The 16559-nt window shown below is 43.6% G+C and overlaps 2 protein-coding genes across 3 annotated transcripts in view; one reads left to right on the forward strand and one right to left on the reverse strand.

Annotated features, from left to right (window-relative positions):
* The window catches only part of PRSS23 (serine protease 23), a 289202-nt gene that overhangs the window by 146636 nt on the left and 126007 nt on the right, over nucleotides 1–16559 (reverse strand). The gene's annotated exons all lie outside the window — the stretch shown is intronic.
* Nucleotides 1–16559, forward strand: part of ME3 (malic enzyme 3) — a 130839-nt gene that overhangs the window by 85171 nt on the left and 29109 nt on the right. The window contains exons 4-6 of one of the 2 annotated variants that reach the window (XM_064441404.1): nucleotides 4239–4314; nucleotides 9399–9560; nucleotides 12476–12579. In XM_064441404.1, the coding sequence (XP_064297474.1) occupies nucleotides 4239–4314; nucleotides 9399–9560; nucleotides 12476–12579 (342 nt within the window). The remainder of the gene's footprint in view (nucleotides 1–4238; nucleotides 4315–9398; nucleotides 9561–12475; nucleotides 12580–16559) is intronic. The other variant, XM_064441405.1, reaches the window with a different exon arrangement.

Here is a 16559-nt window from a genome sequence, read left to right on the forward strand (position 1 = left end):
AATCAGAAAGGAAAAGAAAATGTCCCTGGCTTAGGGATGAGAAAAGGTCCTGTGTGGTGTAGGTGAACATATCCAGCCCCTTTGGCAGATTCTGCAATGGTGATCTGCAGTCTGCTGGATCCTGCAGTCCAGTTCGGGCAGCTGGACTTGACTTGCTGAAATCCGGATAGAAATGCTGTCTCAGTGACAAATTAAGAAGTTACAACACTCCTCGAAGTTTCCTGGAACCTTACAGATGTGCTCAGTGGAACAATAAAATCTAGTCTGACTTCCACCTTAACTAAAGGCAGCTGTAGTGAAACCTGTGATGTTAATGGGCTGAACAGGAGACTGGAGCTCCGAATCCCTAATGAATGCAGGTTGGAGCACTCCCCACTCTGAATTACCCCCACAAAAGTAACAACAGCTCTCTGAAGGTTACTGTTTAGCCAGAAATAGTGGTAGAGTGTGTACATTCTGGCTTGACATTGCTGGGGCAGTTAATTTTTACTAAGCTTTATTTCTTGTATTTTTACACCCATGCATGTGTGTTTGGCTTCCAGCTAACTGTGTGCATAGCTGCTTCTCTGTGGGGGATAAAGAGAGACAGTGACTAAGCCTGTGTAGAATAGCAGGGTCCTCGGCACAGGTCAGTCTTCTGGTCTGGAAAACCAGGATGTGTGTTGCCCCACGCAGTGCCCGTGTTACGTGACTTGATCAAGATGACTTATGTTTTTAGCATCTTCTTTTAATTAAATTATTTTTACTGAGTCCCAGGGGGATTATGTTTTTGTTTCCCTGAAGAAATTTATCAAATGTAATCCCAAGAGAGGTGGAGAAGGCACGATGATAAAGGCAGCGTCTGTTGCATTCCCTCTTCAGAATGCTTAGGCTGCATCTTTTCCTCAGAAAGTTCAAGTTATTTGGTTTTATTGCTGCTTGGATGATTCTTATTTACTACTGGTCCACTTAGACCAGCCCGTCACTCTCGGTATTCAGAGGTCTGCCTTGCTGTCCTCAAGGGCACAAGTGCGCTTTTGCTCCTGTTGCTGCTCCTATAAGCTGTGTACCCTTGAGAGAAACCCAGCTGCTACTCTTCTTTGTTGAGTCATCAGCAAACCTTTTGCTGAGTTCAGTTTGCGGAGCTTGTCTGTTCCTTCTGCCTGCCTTGCAGAGGGGAATTTAGGGAAAATTAACCCTCTGCCAATTTTAGGCTTCTTATTTCAACAAGTGAGTTGGCCAGCTCACCTCTGTGGGTAACCGTTATCATCAGGGGAGAGACCACAACACTCCTGGGGACCATTCAAAATGATGACTTACTTGTGACCCCCGAGTCAAAAGCCTGACGTGTGTCTGTTTCCCTTTACATCTTAAAAACACAGCGAATCCACTGAACTGCCTGTCAGAGTTGGTCATTTCATACTCGGTCTGCAAAGGGACTTCCAGCTCACCACTACCAGGATCCTCTTCTGATTGCTTGAACACCTGATGGAGTCGACAATGCCTGGACCAGGTTCAGAAACGTGCTGCAGGCATTGGAAACTTTTGTGTATTATTGAAACTGGGCCCTTCGGTCTTGGGTTCAGTGTTAGGGGAATATGAAGCTTGCTTAGATATGTGCCCACTTCCCGATGTGGTTGTGTCAGTGTGTCAGGTCACTTTCCCCAGGTGGATCACCATTTCTGCTTCTGAAGGTTTCCCTTCCAAAGCTGGTAATGGCATTACTGTGTTAATTGTTAGTCTAAATAAAGCCATTTGATTTTGCCTGGAGTAAAGTGAGGAGCAATTTTTCACCTGAATTGCTCCATGCACATGATAGCAGAGATAAGCAGCTAGGACTAGGGATCTGGTCAATGGCATGGCCTGAAGGGATAATAAATGTGTGTCGTAGCCATTTTGTTTTCAGAAAATGATCCATGAAAGTCAGCGTACTCGATGGGAGGGCCTGCTTAACATCAAATAAACATAATATTAAGGAAGGGAATGCAAATTCTGAGAGGAGCGCCTCTCCATGCTTGGTTCTTCAGTTACCTACTGGCTATCTATGCCAAGCCAGTCCTTCCTCAGGCAAAACATGCCGTGGTGATAGCCATGAGAGCCCTTCTCCCAGGTAACATGGTGAGAGCAGTCAGCAGATTTTGGAAGAGCCAGGCTGAACTCTACTGCCAGATCTGGAGCAGGGATTGGAAACCAGCCCATTGCTCTCCTGAGACAATGGTCAGAGTCAGGGGCTCTTCAGAGGCAGTGGGTATCTGCCCTCTCCACTTCGTATGAAACAACCAGCAATTCACCAAGCCACAGGGCCAGTGGTGGGTAGACAGTTGGATTTCAGCTTCTCCTGTGAGCACTGGATGCCTTTCAAAGGTTAAATAGCTGGTAGACTCCCTTCAGCACTGAAGAGATGTGAATGTATGAGACACGCAGCTAGACACTTAAATAATAGGTGTCTTTATTATGTATGGAGAATGTTGCATTAAAGCAATAACATTATTTTTAAAAGCATGTCGTAACTTGGATTATCTGCAATGACGTTACTATTTTGTGCTTTTAATTCCTGGTTAATAACTGTTTTCTAAACATAGATGGCAGCAGTACAGTACCCCTTTTTTATGAAGATTAACATCTGTGAATATTGCCTTTGTGTTAGGCCATGTGTATGTGATTAGTTCGTTGGTTACTGGGCACAGTTTTAAAGAATTATGCAGAATAAAGGAACCATTACTTTCCTTTTTTTTTTTTTTGCATTTCTGATCTTTCTGTGTGATTGCAACTTGATCAGTGCTGAAGTCAGCACTTTTATTTTTCTTTTCAAAGTAAAGGGCTTTTTTATTAAGATTCCCACAGTTAACTGTGGGAAGATATCTGCCACCCTAGAAGAGTCTTGTGGGAGAAGTCCTTGCTGTGGAGAGTAGCCCAATTATGTTTGATTATTCTTCACTCATATGGACTTACAGTGGAGGTTGTTTTCAGCCTGCTCTAAAAATGAGACTTTTTCTAGCTAATATTCCACATTAGAACCCCAAACCATGAGCTGATCTGTATTTACTGGGGCTGAGCAATAGTAGAGAGATGTAAGCAGCAAAAATGCGTTTCTCCATCGCTCCAGCTGATACTAATCACCAGTACAACTCCTGCTTTTGTGGCAGATAACAAGGCAAGGAAAATGGGTGCCTCCATCTGCCAGGAGGAGTCATTGAGTTAGAGCCCTTGATTTGTGCTCATTAGAGAGCACTGTGAGAACATAAGCAGTTTCCCCGAGACAGATATGGAGGAGGTTGGTTTTTTGCGGTTAGTGCTGCCTAGAAGGATCTTCAAAAAATCCAAAAAAATCTGAGCAGAGATCAGTCAATGGGAAAAATACTATCCTGGGTATTGGAAGAATCCCTGCTAGGAATGCTATTTTTGGTAACGACAGCAAAGAGGAGAAAAATAAGACACAGGTCTAAAACATGTTTCAAGAATACTGTCTTCCAGTTTAATTTTATTAAAAAGAAAGCATTTTTGTTTAAACCTTAAAGACCTTTGTGTTGAGAAGTGATTAGCCTTTGTACAATCAGGTAGGCTATTGTCCATGCAAGTACTTCTTACTGAGGTTTCATCCAAACATTTAATTTTCTGTTTCACTTCTCATAATTTTTGGTGTTTTTCATTTGGCAAATGGCTGAGTTCAGATATTCAGGGGGAAAACAGTGTTACAAGGGCAGATTTGGCTTAATCAAAGCAAATTCCACGGCAAATATTGATTTAATTGCACCCAGTTGGAGCTCTGTTGACTAGAGAGGGGACCAAAAATGTCTGGCTCTGCAACAGCCATCCACATCATTGACACTGGTGGCTGGGTGAGAAGGATCACGCTTGAACTGCCAGCAATAAGCTCTCCGGGAAAGAATGTGTAACAAGACTTAAGGTAAAACCATCAGCCTCCCCTGCATTTATCAGAATTATTTTAACTAGAAAGCTCTTCTGCACTAAAGCAGAGTTTGCTCCCCGAATCAAAGATGTTTCACAAGGGTGAAATGTGCAGCACCAGTGGCTGTTGCCTGAAGTTGCCATTAAAGATCCTGAGCCTTGGGGGTTTGAAAAGAGAGCTAAACTTGTTATTAGCAGTCCCCTGAGGTCTCATTTCCATGGCAGTGAATAGACTGGTTTTGTGCTCAATAGCTCATTTCCATGCATTTTCAAGTTTCACCTGGTTTTTTTTTATCTTGGAGCTATTAATTTTATGACAAGGCTTCTTTCTCTTCTTTTTCTGTTCTTAGGGGGTTGTTTATCACCATCCATGACAAAGGCCATATTGCAACAATGCTGAACTCTTGGCCTGAAGAAAATATTAAGGTATGTGACATGTCATGTGCAGACTGGGAAATTACTGGGTGTTAGGTAGAAAATGGGATACTAAATGGAACTGCTTAGCATTATTTACAGAATTGCCTATTTAAAATGACAAGCTAAGAAATATTCACTTCCTCAAAGAATTTCCAGGCTAGTGGCTGGACTTCAGAGACTGTCATGTGTGTATGTGGTCAAGAACATCTTTATCAAAGGTAGGAGGACCTTGGGCAATAAAAGGATGTGTGTTGAAGAATTCTGTGGCTAACTTGCAACTTGTTAGATCTACCAAAGCTCTTTAAGATACCTCTGTAACTGACTTGCTCGTAGGGCTCCTTCCCAAATCCAGTGAGTCATGCAGCATCCAGAACACTGGCAACTCTGCAAATAACGTTTGATATCCAGCAGCTGAAATTATTACTGACACTCCACCCAAAAAGTGATCTTGTGAAGTGTTTTTCACTAGAGCTCGGGGCTGGGCAAGTCCCTGGCATGAAATAAAGTCAACATTTAAGACAGGTCTTGCCAGTCACCTCCTTCCATCTGTCTGCAAGTAGATGTGCCTGGGAATTTCCCTGGCTATTGACAGAGCGGTCTGTCCCCTATCAGTTACATGTTTCTTCTAGGAACAAAGGTTTGGCAGCTGAGAAAATCTTGCAAGTGTTTTCCATTTCTAAGAAAAAAAAAAAAAGGCATTTAACATGTTTTCAGAAAAAAGTAATCATATTCCTATAACCTTGTCTTTGGAACCATGGAGAACAGATGCAAGCTAGGTATTTTGTCCTTGCTCTGTCCAAAGATCTCAGTATTTCCATTTGTTTCTGACTCGGGACTCTGAGCAGACCTCATTGTGGGTAACGGAGATGTTTTTGCAGATGGGGAAACTGGCACAGAAAGATTAGAGACTGTTGTTGAAACAGCCCCTGCTGGCACCCAGAACGGACCATAGGAAGGGCAGTGGTCCATGGAAGAGATTCAGACTATCTACTTTCCAGGTCTGCCAAACTACAAAGGCAGCTAACTTCATCAGTATCGCTGTTTTGGACCGCAGGGTTCCCTGTGTGTTTGTACACAGACTTCTCCATGCCTGAACTGGTAGGCACTGGTACACCTGAGATGTTGAAGTAATCAGGGAGGCACCTGGACTGCACCTAAGTCCCTGGAGGGGCCTGTTTCTTTGAAAAGGCCTGGAACGCGCTGAACACCAACGAGAGCAAGTCCCATTAAAGACAGTGAAAAAACACCTGGAGATGCTGCCCCGCCTTTTGCTTTGTGGCTCCTTAGGGCTTCGTGGCAACAGCATGTACTGTGGAAAGGGGAAATCTGGGTCATAGGCCTGCATCCTCTGCCTGGAAGAGCTGGAAGGGTGCTCTGCTTAGCTTAGCAAAGCCTCAGACAAGCTCCGATGTGCCCCACCTCCACCCCTCCTGCTGAAGCTGGGCTGTTCTGAAAGAGTGCTGGAAGCAGAATGAGTGAGAAGAAGCCATTTCTGGGCATACTTATGTGGGAGTGCGGGGTTTTTTGTGTCTCTTCCAGGGTTGCTAATGAATCCTGCCATGAAGAAACATTGGATAAACTGTCGATAGTCCTCATCAGTGCCTCCCCTTGCTAATTTTCTCTCTGGTTCCTTAATCTTGTACTCTCTTCTGCACGATGGCCCAACTAGATTAGGCAGAATGCAGAGAATCATCCAGGATAGTGTTGTGGTAGGATGTCGTCCCGGGGAATGACACCTGTAGGTTCAAACCACTTGAAAGTGAGGGTATTGTAGAAACCGTTATCTCCTATGCCTAGACAAGTGTGCTGCCCTGCAAGCTACTGGACCGGCCTTCCTACCTTAGTTCCTTCCCTCCTTCTGTAGGATGCTGAACCTGAGACGTGCACTCAGCAGCTTGGATCCCCATCAGGATTACTGTTGTACAGGCTGTTCATTTTCTGTTGGCACACTCAAGGCAGAGTGTCAGTTCATCCTAGAAAGGCTGACCTCGTACAGTCAATACGGAGAAGTGGGAATGCCGACAGCAGCACTTGCCTCTCTGCGTTGCCTTGGCAGCTTGGAGATCAGCATAGTGCTCTGGATCACTCTCCTGGGCCAGATGTCTCCTACTTAGGTGTTGCAAAACTGGGCTAGGCACCTACAGCAGCTGACTGGATACAGCCAATGGTCCAGAATCATCTCAGTTAACATCAGCTGCCTGAAGACTCTGTGCCTAATCTCAGCTTTTGAGTACTTCTGCAGTGATCAATGAGGAGGGAGATGAGCATCTTCAAAGAGAAATACCCCTTTCATCCCTTCCCAAAACAGCTGCTGGAGGGAGAAGATGCACTCTGGAGGTTTCTCTCTCACCCCATCAGCTATCAAAGTTTAGGAACCTGTTAGATGATTGGCTTGAACTGCGCGCCTAACCTTTAGCCAAAGACTTGACTAGAGTCATCAAGAAAAATTGTAGCACAGCTGGAAGCAGAAAACAGGTTCCTAATTGTTAAACCAGTGGTTCAGTCAGAAGGCTCTACCCTGCTCAGCCAGAGATTAATGTCCTGTTTGCTGAGTTCTGATCACATGAATGTGAGTGATTAAAAACATTACTTTAATGTGCCTGTATATCAGGTAGCCACTGAAACTTTTTTTTCAGTGTTTTTCAAATCTGAAGAGCCACAAATAAATGCAAATCCAGTTTCCCCCTCTGATACAGACAGCAATGAATGTCTCTATGATGTATTTTTTGTCCTCCTGTATTTTTCAGTGTTACCTTGAGGAGCTTTGGTACCTATAGAGTGCAGCACATCTAAGGCTGAAGAATTTTTTTCTCTCTGATGGATATCCAAGTGCTATCAAGAAGGTTTTAGGCTTGCCTGAGAACACTTATTTGTTTGGATGAAAGGGAATCAGTGCTCCGAGAAATATTTTGACTCATTAGAACTTAATTATTAAAAAAAATATTCTCTGCACAGTTAGGATTTTAACTCCTTTTCATATAATTTCCATCAGTTTCAGGATAAACCTGTAGCAGTGCATGTGCTTGCTGCTTTCCCTATTCCCAGTGCTGCCTTCCAGTCCCAATTGCATCCTCTGGGTGTGGTAAAGAAGTGAGCGCATACCCAGAAACAGATGGAGTCCACCCAAAAAGAGACTTTCCCATTGCCAAACCTTCACATTGACTCAGAAGGAAATACAAATAGGAAAGTGTTCAAAAATTGAGATGGATAAGCGTATCACTGCCATTACTGAATTTCTGTGTTGGGGATTGTGCAACCGCTAGCCTAAGGATAGGTGTATAGTCCTTCTGTTTTAATAGATTTTTCATTGAAGGACCAATTTTAGGGATTCTAACTCCTAGTGAAAATAAAGTGGTAACAGCAGAACAACAAATACTCTACACATAGGAGGGCCATTTCAAAATAATCCTTATTCCATATTGGTTGTCACTATCATTATGTGAATTTCAGTCCTGGAATATATCATGCTTCAAACTACCAGAGGGGGTTTTTTTATCACTAGAGGTCAAAATAGATGTAAAAGGCAGAATAGATGCATGTGTCCTCTGTATCTGTGGTTTCTCCTCAGGCTTATTCCTGAACTATGCAATGTAATGTAGTTCTGCTCTGCCGTTACAAACAGTGGTTTAAGTTGAGGGAGGAAATAGCCTTGGGATGTGTATATAGTATATGTGGAATAAGAAAGGATGCTGAAACAGATGAGTATGATTCTTCCTGAAATAGGAAAGTGCAGGAAGAAGTTTATTCCATTCCTAAATAACAAAATGCTTCTCCATCGCAGCAATAAACTAATGCATCTTTATTATCCCCCCCTCCCCAAGGAAGTACATCTATTGAAAGAGCTTCTAATCTCCCATTCTCTTATTTCTCACTAAAGCACACAGATGTGTATGTCCTATGTCCTAAGTTTAGCCTTAACTCTGCAGATTAGCAAATAAAGACCTTCTCTGCAGTCTTCTCCTTTGAAATCCAAGCTAGACTGTGCACTTGAGTCCCCCGCAGTCTGATAAACCATTTGATGTGAGCGCTCTGTTCTCTGACGTGCTGGGCGAGTGCTGAAAATTGAAGTTTATTATTGTATTTACAACTTTTCTCCCCCAGTGAGACTGGATGCCAGTATATTCCTGGTTTTAATGGATTTCAGAACTGCCCCAAAGAGTGCCTGACCCTGGGGACAAAACCAACAAACAGAGTAGTTAACCTAAAAGTTGGGAAGTTTAGTCAGATCTGCTTGGTCATTTGCCTCCTGAGGTCTCAGTGATGCACAGCATGGGTTGAACAGCTCAACTTTAGGCTTCTAATTTGGACAATACTAAGTAGGCTTTTATTTCTGCTCTTGTCACAAAGAAATGATACAATAAGAAAAACCTAAAATTATGGATTAGGGATTTTGGTGAGGTAGCACATTACAGTATTGCTGAAATGCAAAAGGCCAATTGCACAAAGAGTTAAATGGCAATTGTTTAACTCCCAGCTGGGTGGGAAAAAAAGTCTAATATTAAATACATAGTGTGGGAGCCCCTCTGCAGTCTGTGCTGCTGCCCACGCTGATGGCTTCTGTCTACCTGCCTTGCAATAGGGGACAAGATACAAAGGGACCCAGTTAAAGTAAGTTGTGTTCTGATTATTTGATTGTGGCTACTCCACAGCTACTCTATAAAAGTGAGAAGACATCATCTTGTTAATTCCACAGATGCAGTTCATAAGCACAAACACTTTTGTACAGAGCTCTTTTTTCCAGAAAAAGAGGAAAAATCAAGGCCAGATCTCTTTTGTGATGGTTCTTGTTATGCAGCTGAGGATGCACAAAAAGCCACACTGGCTGGGCTCTGCTACAAGTGAATCGAAGTGCTGGCAAGCAGAGCTGCTGCTTTCCCACACTGAGAGCAGCTACCCATCAACCACATTGCCTCTGCTCCCCAAAATGAACAGCCCTTTATCACTAACAGCTAATTAACATGGCGTCATGTAGAAGGAGCAAATATGCATTGCACAACGCAACTGCAAAATGGCATCGGTGTGAAGACAATGGGGCTGGTTTTGCTTCTAGAGCCTTGGCAACACCATACAATGGTCTCTTTTGATCCTCCTAGGCTATCGTGGTGACAGATGGAGAGAGGATTCTCGGTTTAGGAGATCTAGGAAGTTATGGCATGGGTATCCCAGTGGGGAAGCTTGCTTTGTACACAGCTTGTGGTGGAGTTCACCCACAACAGTGTCTCCCTGTCCTGCTGGACGTTGGCACAGACAACGAGGTAAGACAGTTTTTCATAAATGTGACGTGGGAGAAAGAATTGAGATGAATGCTTAACTGAGGCCAGTTCCCTAACGTGAAGGCAAAGCCAGAGACATCCAAGATGAGATGATGGCTAGACCAGCACTGCAGGGAAGTGGGCAGGTTTCATTCCTGTTTGATGATCGAGAAACTTTTGCTTTGATGGGGAACTGAAATAAACACTAAAGAGGCTCATGGTCCCCTGGTGAGAAGACTGAGAGTGTTGCCAGTTGGAGCTGAAGGGTCTGCCCCACCTTTCAGCATGGCAAGGTGAATTGAAAGATTTTGTACAGGAAGTCCCAAACTTATTCTTCCTCTGGTAATTATGAGAAAACAGGCAGATACTCATGTCTTTGTGGAGGTAACTGTATTCCAGAAAATAGAGAATCCCTGGTGGGTGGTTTGGGAATGATTAATTTCAGTGTTTTGTCAGATTGCACACTTTACTACACATGATAACCAAACAAGAGGACTCCATCTGTTTGCAGATTTTTGCCTTACGATTCTGGCTCAGAAAGGCTGAAGCGCAACATTTTAGCAATGCCAGAATGGACATCTGTGAGGATGTCTTTTTTAAAAAGAATATCCTATAGTTATTTGTGATGGCCTAGGTTTTCCCATTTTTGTAAAATGTACTCATGCCTCACTTGACCCCAAGGAAACCAAACACATTTTCTGAGAGAAAACAAATCTGGGGTATAAGAACTTTAAGTTTGTGTATGAAGACGAATGAGTGCTGACATTTTCAGACATGCCCATGCTCACTCGAAAGCTGGATTTTCTGCACCTCTCTTGCTCCAGACCCAAGTGTCTCACACTGGACACTTGAACAAAAGAAAGCAAAATCAGTAGCCACAGATGACATCTGGGATAAGATTCCCAGTCACCTCTTTGGTCTCTGGTCCCAGGATTATTTTATCGCTTTAGCATAGTGGGCTGTCATGGACTTGTGGAACATAGGGTGTGCTCATCTCGGCCTGATCCACGGTCTTTCCTGAAAAGTGGAACCTCTGAGTTCAGACTCTCTGAAGCTAAAGCAGGAATTAAATCTCAGTCTCTCACATGTTGGAGTTTCCAGTCAATAGAGCATTGTACTTGACTTTGGCTCCTTCATCTCTTCCTTCTCCTCCATGCTGGTCTGCACACTAGCGAGTGTCAGCATGCTCTGAGCCCCCCAGCTGGAGCTCCCCTCCAGAGGGACCTGGGCGTAAGTGCTTCCTTTCCCATGGGAAGCTTCCGACCATGCATCTTAGCATCCAGGGGGACACTAAAACTGAAGTGGCACCAATGATTTTTAGGTGTCTCCCAGGGTCAAATGGTGTCAGAGAAAGGGACTCCCAGAGTCAGTCCTGGGGAGTTTATTTCTGCCTAAGATCAAGTGTAGCTTATGTGTCCAGGAACAACTCTGTGAAGCCAATATCCACAGCTGGGATTAAGATATAGAACTTGCTGTTTTCCAGCATTACAAATTATATATTTCCTCACAATATAAATAATTTGGTTATTTATTTATTTAATGGATTTCTCATGTGCATAAATCCAGCTTAACCCAACCCTAAGCACATCCTATGATCATCCTGCCCCAAGACTAAACTCTTATCAGTGCAGAAATAAGACACCTCCTGTAGGCATTCATCCTGGTCATCTCTGCCTGTTAATATATGTTGAGCCTAGGGTGACTGTGTTGCTAACAGGCACCTCAGGTAGAATGGAGTAAATATAGCAGTTATATTTTTAGCGTCAATTCACAGCTTGCCTTTCTGACAGTCCATAATATTTTGTATACTCTTTCAGCAAATGGGGTTTTTTAGGGCTTGGCATTTCTCTGCTTGCCTATGGGAGAACTTTATACTCCATGAAGTGGCCCCACAGCACATGGCACTATAGGAGCAATCAGTGAAGTAATGCTTTCTGTTTCATGGCCCTGAAGAGTTAATGTATCAAACTCAGAGGAAAACCTCTTTCATCTTTCCTTCTAAGGGAAAACAGCTGTGGCTTTAAAAACAGATCTAATTTTAGCATACCTGCCAATATTTAGGGCCCATATGGCTGCAGGACAATAGATCTGTGATGGCTCATCCCCTTCTCATCTGGATGATTCAGTTCCTAAAGTTGGAAGGGAAGTAGAGTTGCTTTGCAGTGACTCACAGAGGTGTTGGCCCACCTGTCTCCTGCCACTGTTTGTCCTGTGTTTGTGCTGTTTCCATGCTGACCCAGTCCCTTTTAGGTGGCTTAGGGGTCCTGACTTAACACCTGCTGTGCTGGTTGGAGGAATGGCCTGGTTTTTTGTTCCCAAAGGAGCCAGAAAATAAATTAATCTGTTGTATGCAAATACCTTGCCTTGACACCTGCAGATAACCGGAGATGCATGTGAGTAGGTGCAGGGTTTGGGAATATTCTGGCATCTCGTCACTGGTTCTGGTTAGCTCAGGGCTGGCACTGAAAGACCTATATGGCATATGCCATTTCAGGTTACTTCAGGCGATCTTCATTGCTCAAAGCGCTGTTTATGGTCAACAGCTTTCCTGGTAACCTCAGTGCAAACTTAAGTACTGCTTGAACAGTAAGCACTCCCCACACGAGGTCAGTTTTATTCATTAGGAGTGAGGCACCTTGGCAAGGAGCCGTGGTAGAGCTGTTCTGGGGATGCAGAGCTCCGTTTCCTACAGCAATCAAGCATTGCATCCCTCCGACTTTATTTACGCAAAAAGACAGTCCATAGCTTCTTATGGGAACACTTTCTGCTCAGGAAGAGCTGTGTGAGCTGTCCTTCACTGCATAGTAAGTAAAATTAATATGACCACAACAGACAAATTTTTGGGTAGGCTGGGACATAAATATAGCTCCATTCACCCATGGAAGAGAAGATGTCAACAGAATTGCTTTGTGTCCTAGGCTCTCCTGAGTGATCCACTCTATATTGGACTGAAACACAAGAGGGTTCGTGGGAAACAGTACGACGAACTGATTGATGAGTTTATGCAGGCAGTTACCAACAAGTAAGTGGGATTACGTACATGGCTCCTCTTGCCTGCTTCCATTTAAGAACAAATGTTGCAACTCGTGAAATAAACATTAGTATAATTGATCGTCCAAGCAAAGAAAGGTAATTTAAATGCAAGTCTCCTGGGTGGTCTACAAATGACTTTTTGTGCTTGAGCACTCTGTGTCAAAAATATTTGTCTTCAGAGAACTGAAACGGGACCGACCATTTATAACCATTTCCTGTCCATATAGGCCAGAGGTGTCAAACATATGCCCTGTGGGCTGTATCTGGCCTCCATCATGCATTTACGAGCCTCATTCAGCATCAGCAGAATCTAAACTTTGGTTTGTTTACATTTTGTAAAGGAAGTTTCCAGCTTTCACAATTGTGAAGGAAATAATCTAACTGGAAATGGCATGTTACTCCACACAGTGATGTCTGTGTGAGCCTGCAGACTGCCCGTCTATGTCTTTGTTAAATATAGGAGCTTCCCTGCTGGCATTTAAGTCTATGGAGTGAGAAGGCTAGGATTATAAGCATTGTCTTTTTAATGGTGGGACAGACCAAGTGTGTATTTCCATTCTTACTGACTAGCTGGGGTAGAGGGTCTCTGATATACCAGGGAGTTTGATATGGGAAGAGCAGAACCACAACCTCAGCACTGTATGTGCACCTCCTGCACTGCATTGAGTTCCTCTTCCTGAAAAAAAAGAAAATATATTAAAATCTCCATGACTATCTGGAAAGGTTACAATATGTGAGAGCAACTGTTATGGAAAAAAATATCTGGAAAGACCCAAGCTCCTAAGCAGCTTTTTCTGCCTTTCCTAAAGCAGCAGATGATATCGATCAGGAGCAGCGGAGAGCTACAGTCTGTGCCTGATTAACAGGCTGCTGCCTATCTGTATGTTGTAGGGTCTTTTCTTCACAGCTGAAGGAGCTAGGTTTGATCTTCCCTCTTCCTGTGTCTCCAGCCAGCTCTGTGTGTGTGTGTTCCTCCCTAAATCGGAGTGGGTGGTATGTGTGTTGTCATCAGCTCTCAGTTCACCTTGTCTCCCTTGAGGTAGGAGGCATCATGTCCAGTGCCTAATGGCAACACCTAGCCGTCTCCTGAGAAGCGTATCTTTACATAAGGTCTGACTGCCCAGCTGGCTGTGGGCGGAGGGATGTAGGAAATAGGGGCTGAAATGCCGAGGACCATTCAGTCACAGCTGATGAACCAAGTTTTGAGAGGGGTGAGTGCGTCATGGAGAATTTCAGCATCTGTCAACGTGGTGGCTCTGTGCAGCCTTGTGCAACGCTGCTGTTAGGACAGGAGTCTCTCCTTTGCTGTTCAGCAGCATGGTGTAGGCACGTCCCACATGACAGTCAGCCAGTACATCAACCCACCCAGCTGCAGTTGCCCACTTACAGTGTAAAGATACTTGCTATCAAGCAGTGCTATAGCTCCTATATCTGTGAATCTGAACGCAATAACACTGACCTGCCTGTTGGATTAAAAATACCTAGGGAAGATTGCAGAGAAGAGAATTTTGTGTTTGTGCTCTGGTTTGTCCTTCTTTATATTTGATTAGAAACTTGACTGAAATGTCTGTTGATTGCAGTGCAGTATTATGTTAGAAACTCGTGGGAAAGAAATTCCTGGAGGCTAGAAAACTGGTAAAACACAACTAGGAATTGTAAGAGGCTCTAAAAGTAGAAAAGATTTAAGAGTTGTCAGGGATGATTTGTGGGGTTTTTGTTTGTTTTGACTGTAGTAACTAACTAATCCTTCAAGGAAACTATCCCACTTCCTTCTGGACAGGAGACCTTGGGGTATTGCAGTGTTGGTGTCAATGATAGAATGGGAACAACGGAATGAGAACCCAGGTGATGGTCTCAGCCATCATAAATTTGGCTCTGAGATTTATGCTTGTGATGTTAAATGCAAAGCTCATCGTACCCACTGCTCCTGCGATGTCAGCGACAGGGCCAGAAAGACAACTTCCCTTTTCTGTGCTTGCTGCTGGCGAGGAAGGATTGGCTGTTATTTTCCTGTGTTTAGTTTACATGAGCTAATCTCCACACTGAAGGAGAAGACACTTAGCCACAAAACAATAAGTTCTTATCTTGTGAGGACGTGATGTCATGTCTAATGCTTTCATCCAAGTTGAGGGAATCAAGTTCCTGGGGCCTCTGTCCTGGCTTTTCTATTTCTTTTAGCCAGGATGAATTGCTTGAACACGGTAAGACCCCAAAAAGTTCTCTGCAAAGTGGGGCTGGGAAATTCCACCTTACACTTCTCCATTCACATCCATAAAGTATTTGGAGATCCTTGAGTGAAAGGAGCTATTACCTAATATTCAGAAGGTCAAGAATATGCTGCTTGCACGTGTAAGGAAACCTGTGAGTACGAACTGCTATGAACTTTGGTCTGCCGTGATTTCTTATGTAAGTCTATAATGTCACATGCAAATTCAGTTATTTGGAGAGGAACCTTTCGGGTTGCCACAAATCTCTTGCAATTTGGAGGGTTCCTTTTCAGTTCGATGTTTGTGTAGAAATTCTTTCTACTTCCTGAGGGTACTTCAACTTCTCATGGAAGCCATTTGTCAGTTCCTCTACAGGAGTACCTCCCACCCTGTCAAATCACTGCTGACTCAAGGGACATTTGTCACTGAAGTGAAATGTGTCAGAACCCACAAGAAAGCCACATTAACTCTTCTAATGGAGTAATAATATCAAACAGATGTCAAATTTCTATAACTGGAGACCCATACGGTCAGCAGAAAGGGCTCCTTGTCTCATAATAACCACTTAGTAACAAAACGAGTTCATCAGAGGCTTCAGAGTTAGCACTTACAGTATTTTGAAATAAAGTGGGACTTCTGAGCAATTTTAGAAAGAAAAACCCTTTCTGAAACACCTGGATAAATTTCTGCATTTCCCTGCTGCCAAACCTACATTCATTACTCTCTCACCCAAAACACATGAAATGACTGAGCTCTTTAACAAGAGCTCCAAACCATGCATTTTGCTCATCTTGGGAAGCAACTATGTGCAAAATTTAGCCCACTGAGCCTACCCTATGACTGAATGAAGCAGCCTGACAAATTGGTCTTTTCTCACAGTGACTAATATGCTTTGTATGGGAAAATACAGTGCTTCAGTTTTCCCTCTCTGCAGTTACCATGGCGAAGGGCAAGTCAGTCTTATTCTTGAAGTAGTACATTTTTGTAGGCTGGAATAAGTATTCACCTAAAGTGTCAAGGATCATAATCTGACTAACCTACAAAATATCTGAGACTTGCCTATATGAGCAAACTAAGGCTGAAATCAAAACACCATGGGAGATGGGTTGTGCTGGGGCATGTTCTCTGGGCTCTGAAGAGCTTCAGCCTAGCATCCACGGTAACAATATGCATTAATCCTCAGACTCTTTCAAAGCAAACTACCACTGGAAATTTTTTTCCTCCTCCTCCTTTTCTCCAAAACTGGTATAGAAACTGGAGACCAGTTCTGTATCCGTCCTATTCCATTCACTCCTGTAGTTTCATCATACAGTAACAGTGCAGCTTGGTGGCTTCAAGTGGCCAGAGGTGTTGATGGATGGCCTATTCCTAAGCTCCAGCCTCCATTTCAAATGCTGGCCTCAGTCGCTTACCAGCAGGTGCTGAGCAAGCAGCCTGACACTCTACAAGATGCAGTTCCACACGCCAGCAAATCATGTCACAGAAGCCTCATTAAGCTGTCATAACTTCACTCCCTTTTCTTTTCCCATCAGTGCTTATTAATAGGGTGATCAGGGAAACAGAAGCTTTCTATCAGCCTGTGCCATATGGCAGAGCACACATGACATCAGATCAAGTGCTCAGTTTCTCAAAATGGAAGAAGGAAAGTAGCTCTGCTGAGTTTGTTTTCCCTGTGCCTGTTTTATACCTGATTTCTCTTTGCCAATTCCTTCGCAGCACTTTTACCCACAAACATACCAAGGCAGGTCACATGTGCTCTCCA

Source organism: Phalacrocorax carbo, chromosome 1 (assembly GCF_963921805.1).
Source record: "Phalacrocorax carbo chromosome 1, bPhaCar2.1, whole genome shotgun sequence".
NCBI classification, from domain to species: Eukaryota; Metazoa; Chordata; class Aves; order Suliformes; family Phalacrocoracidae; genus Phalacrocorax; species Phalacrocorax carbo.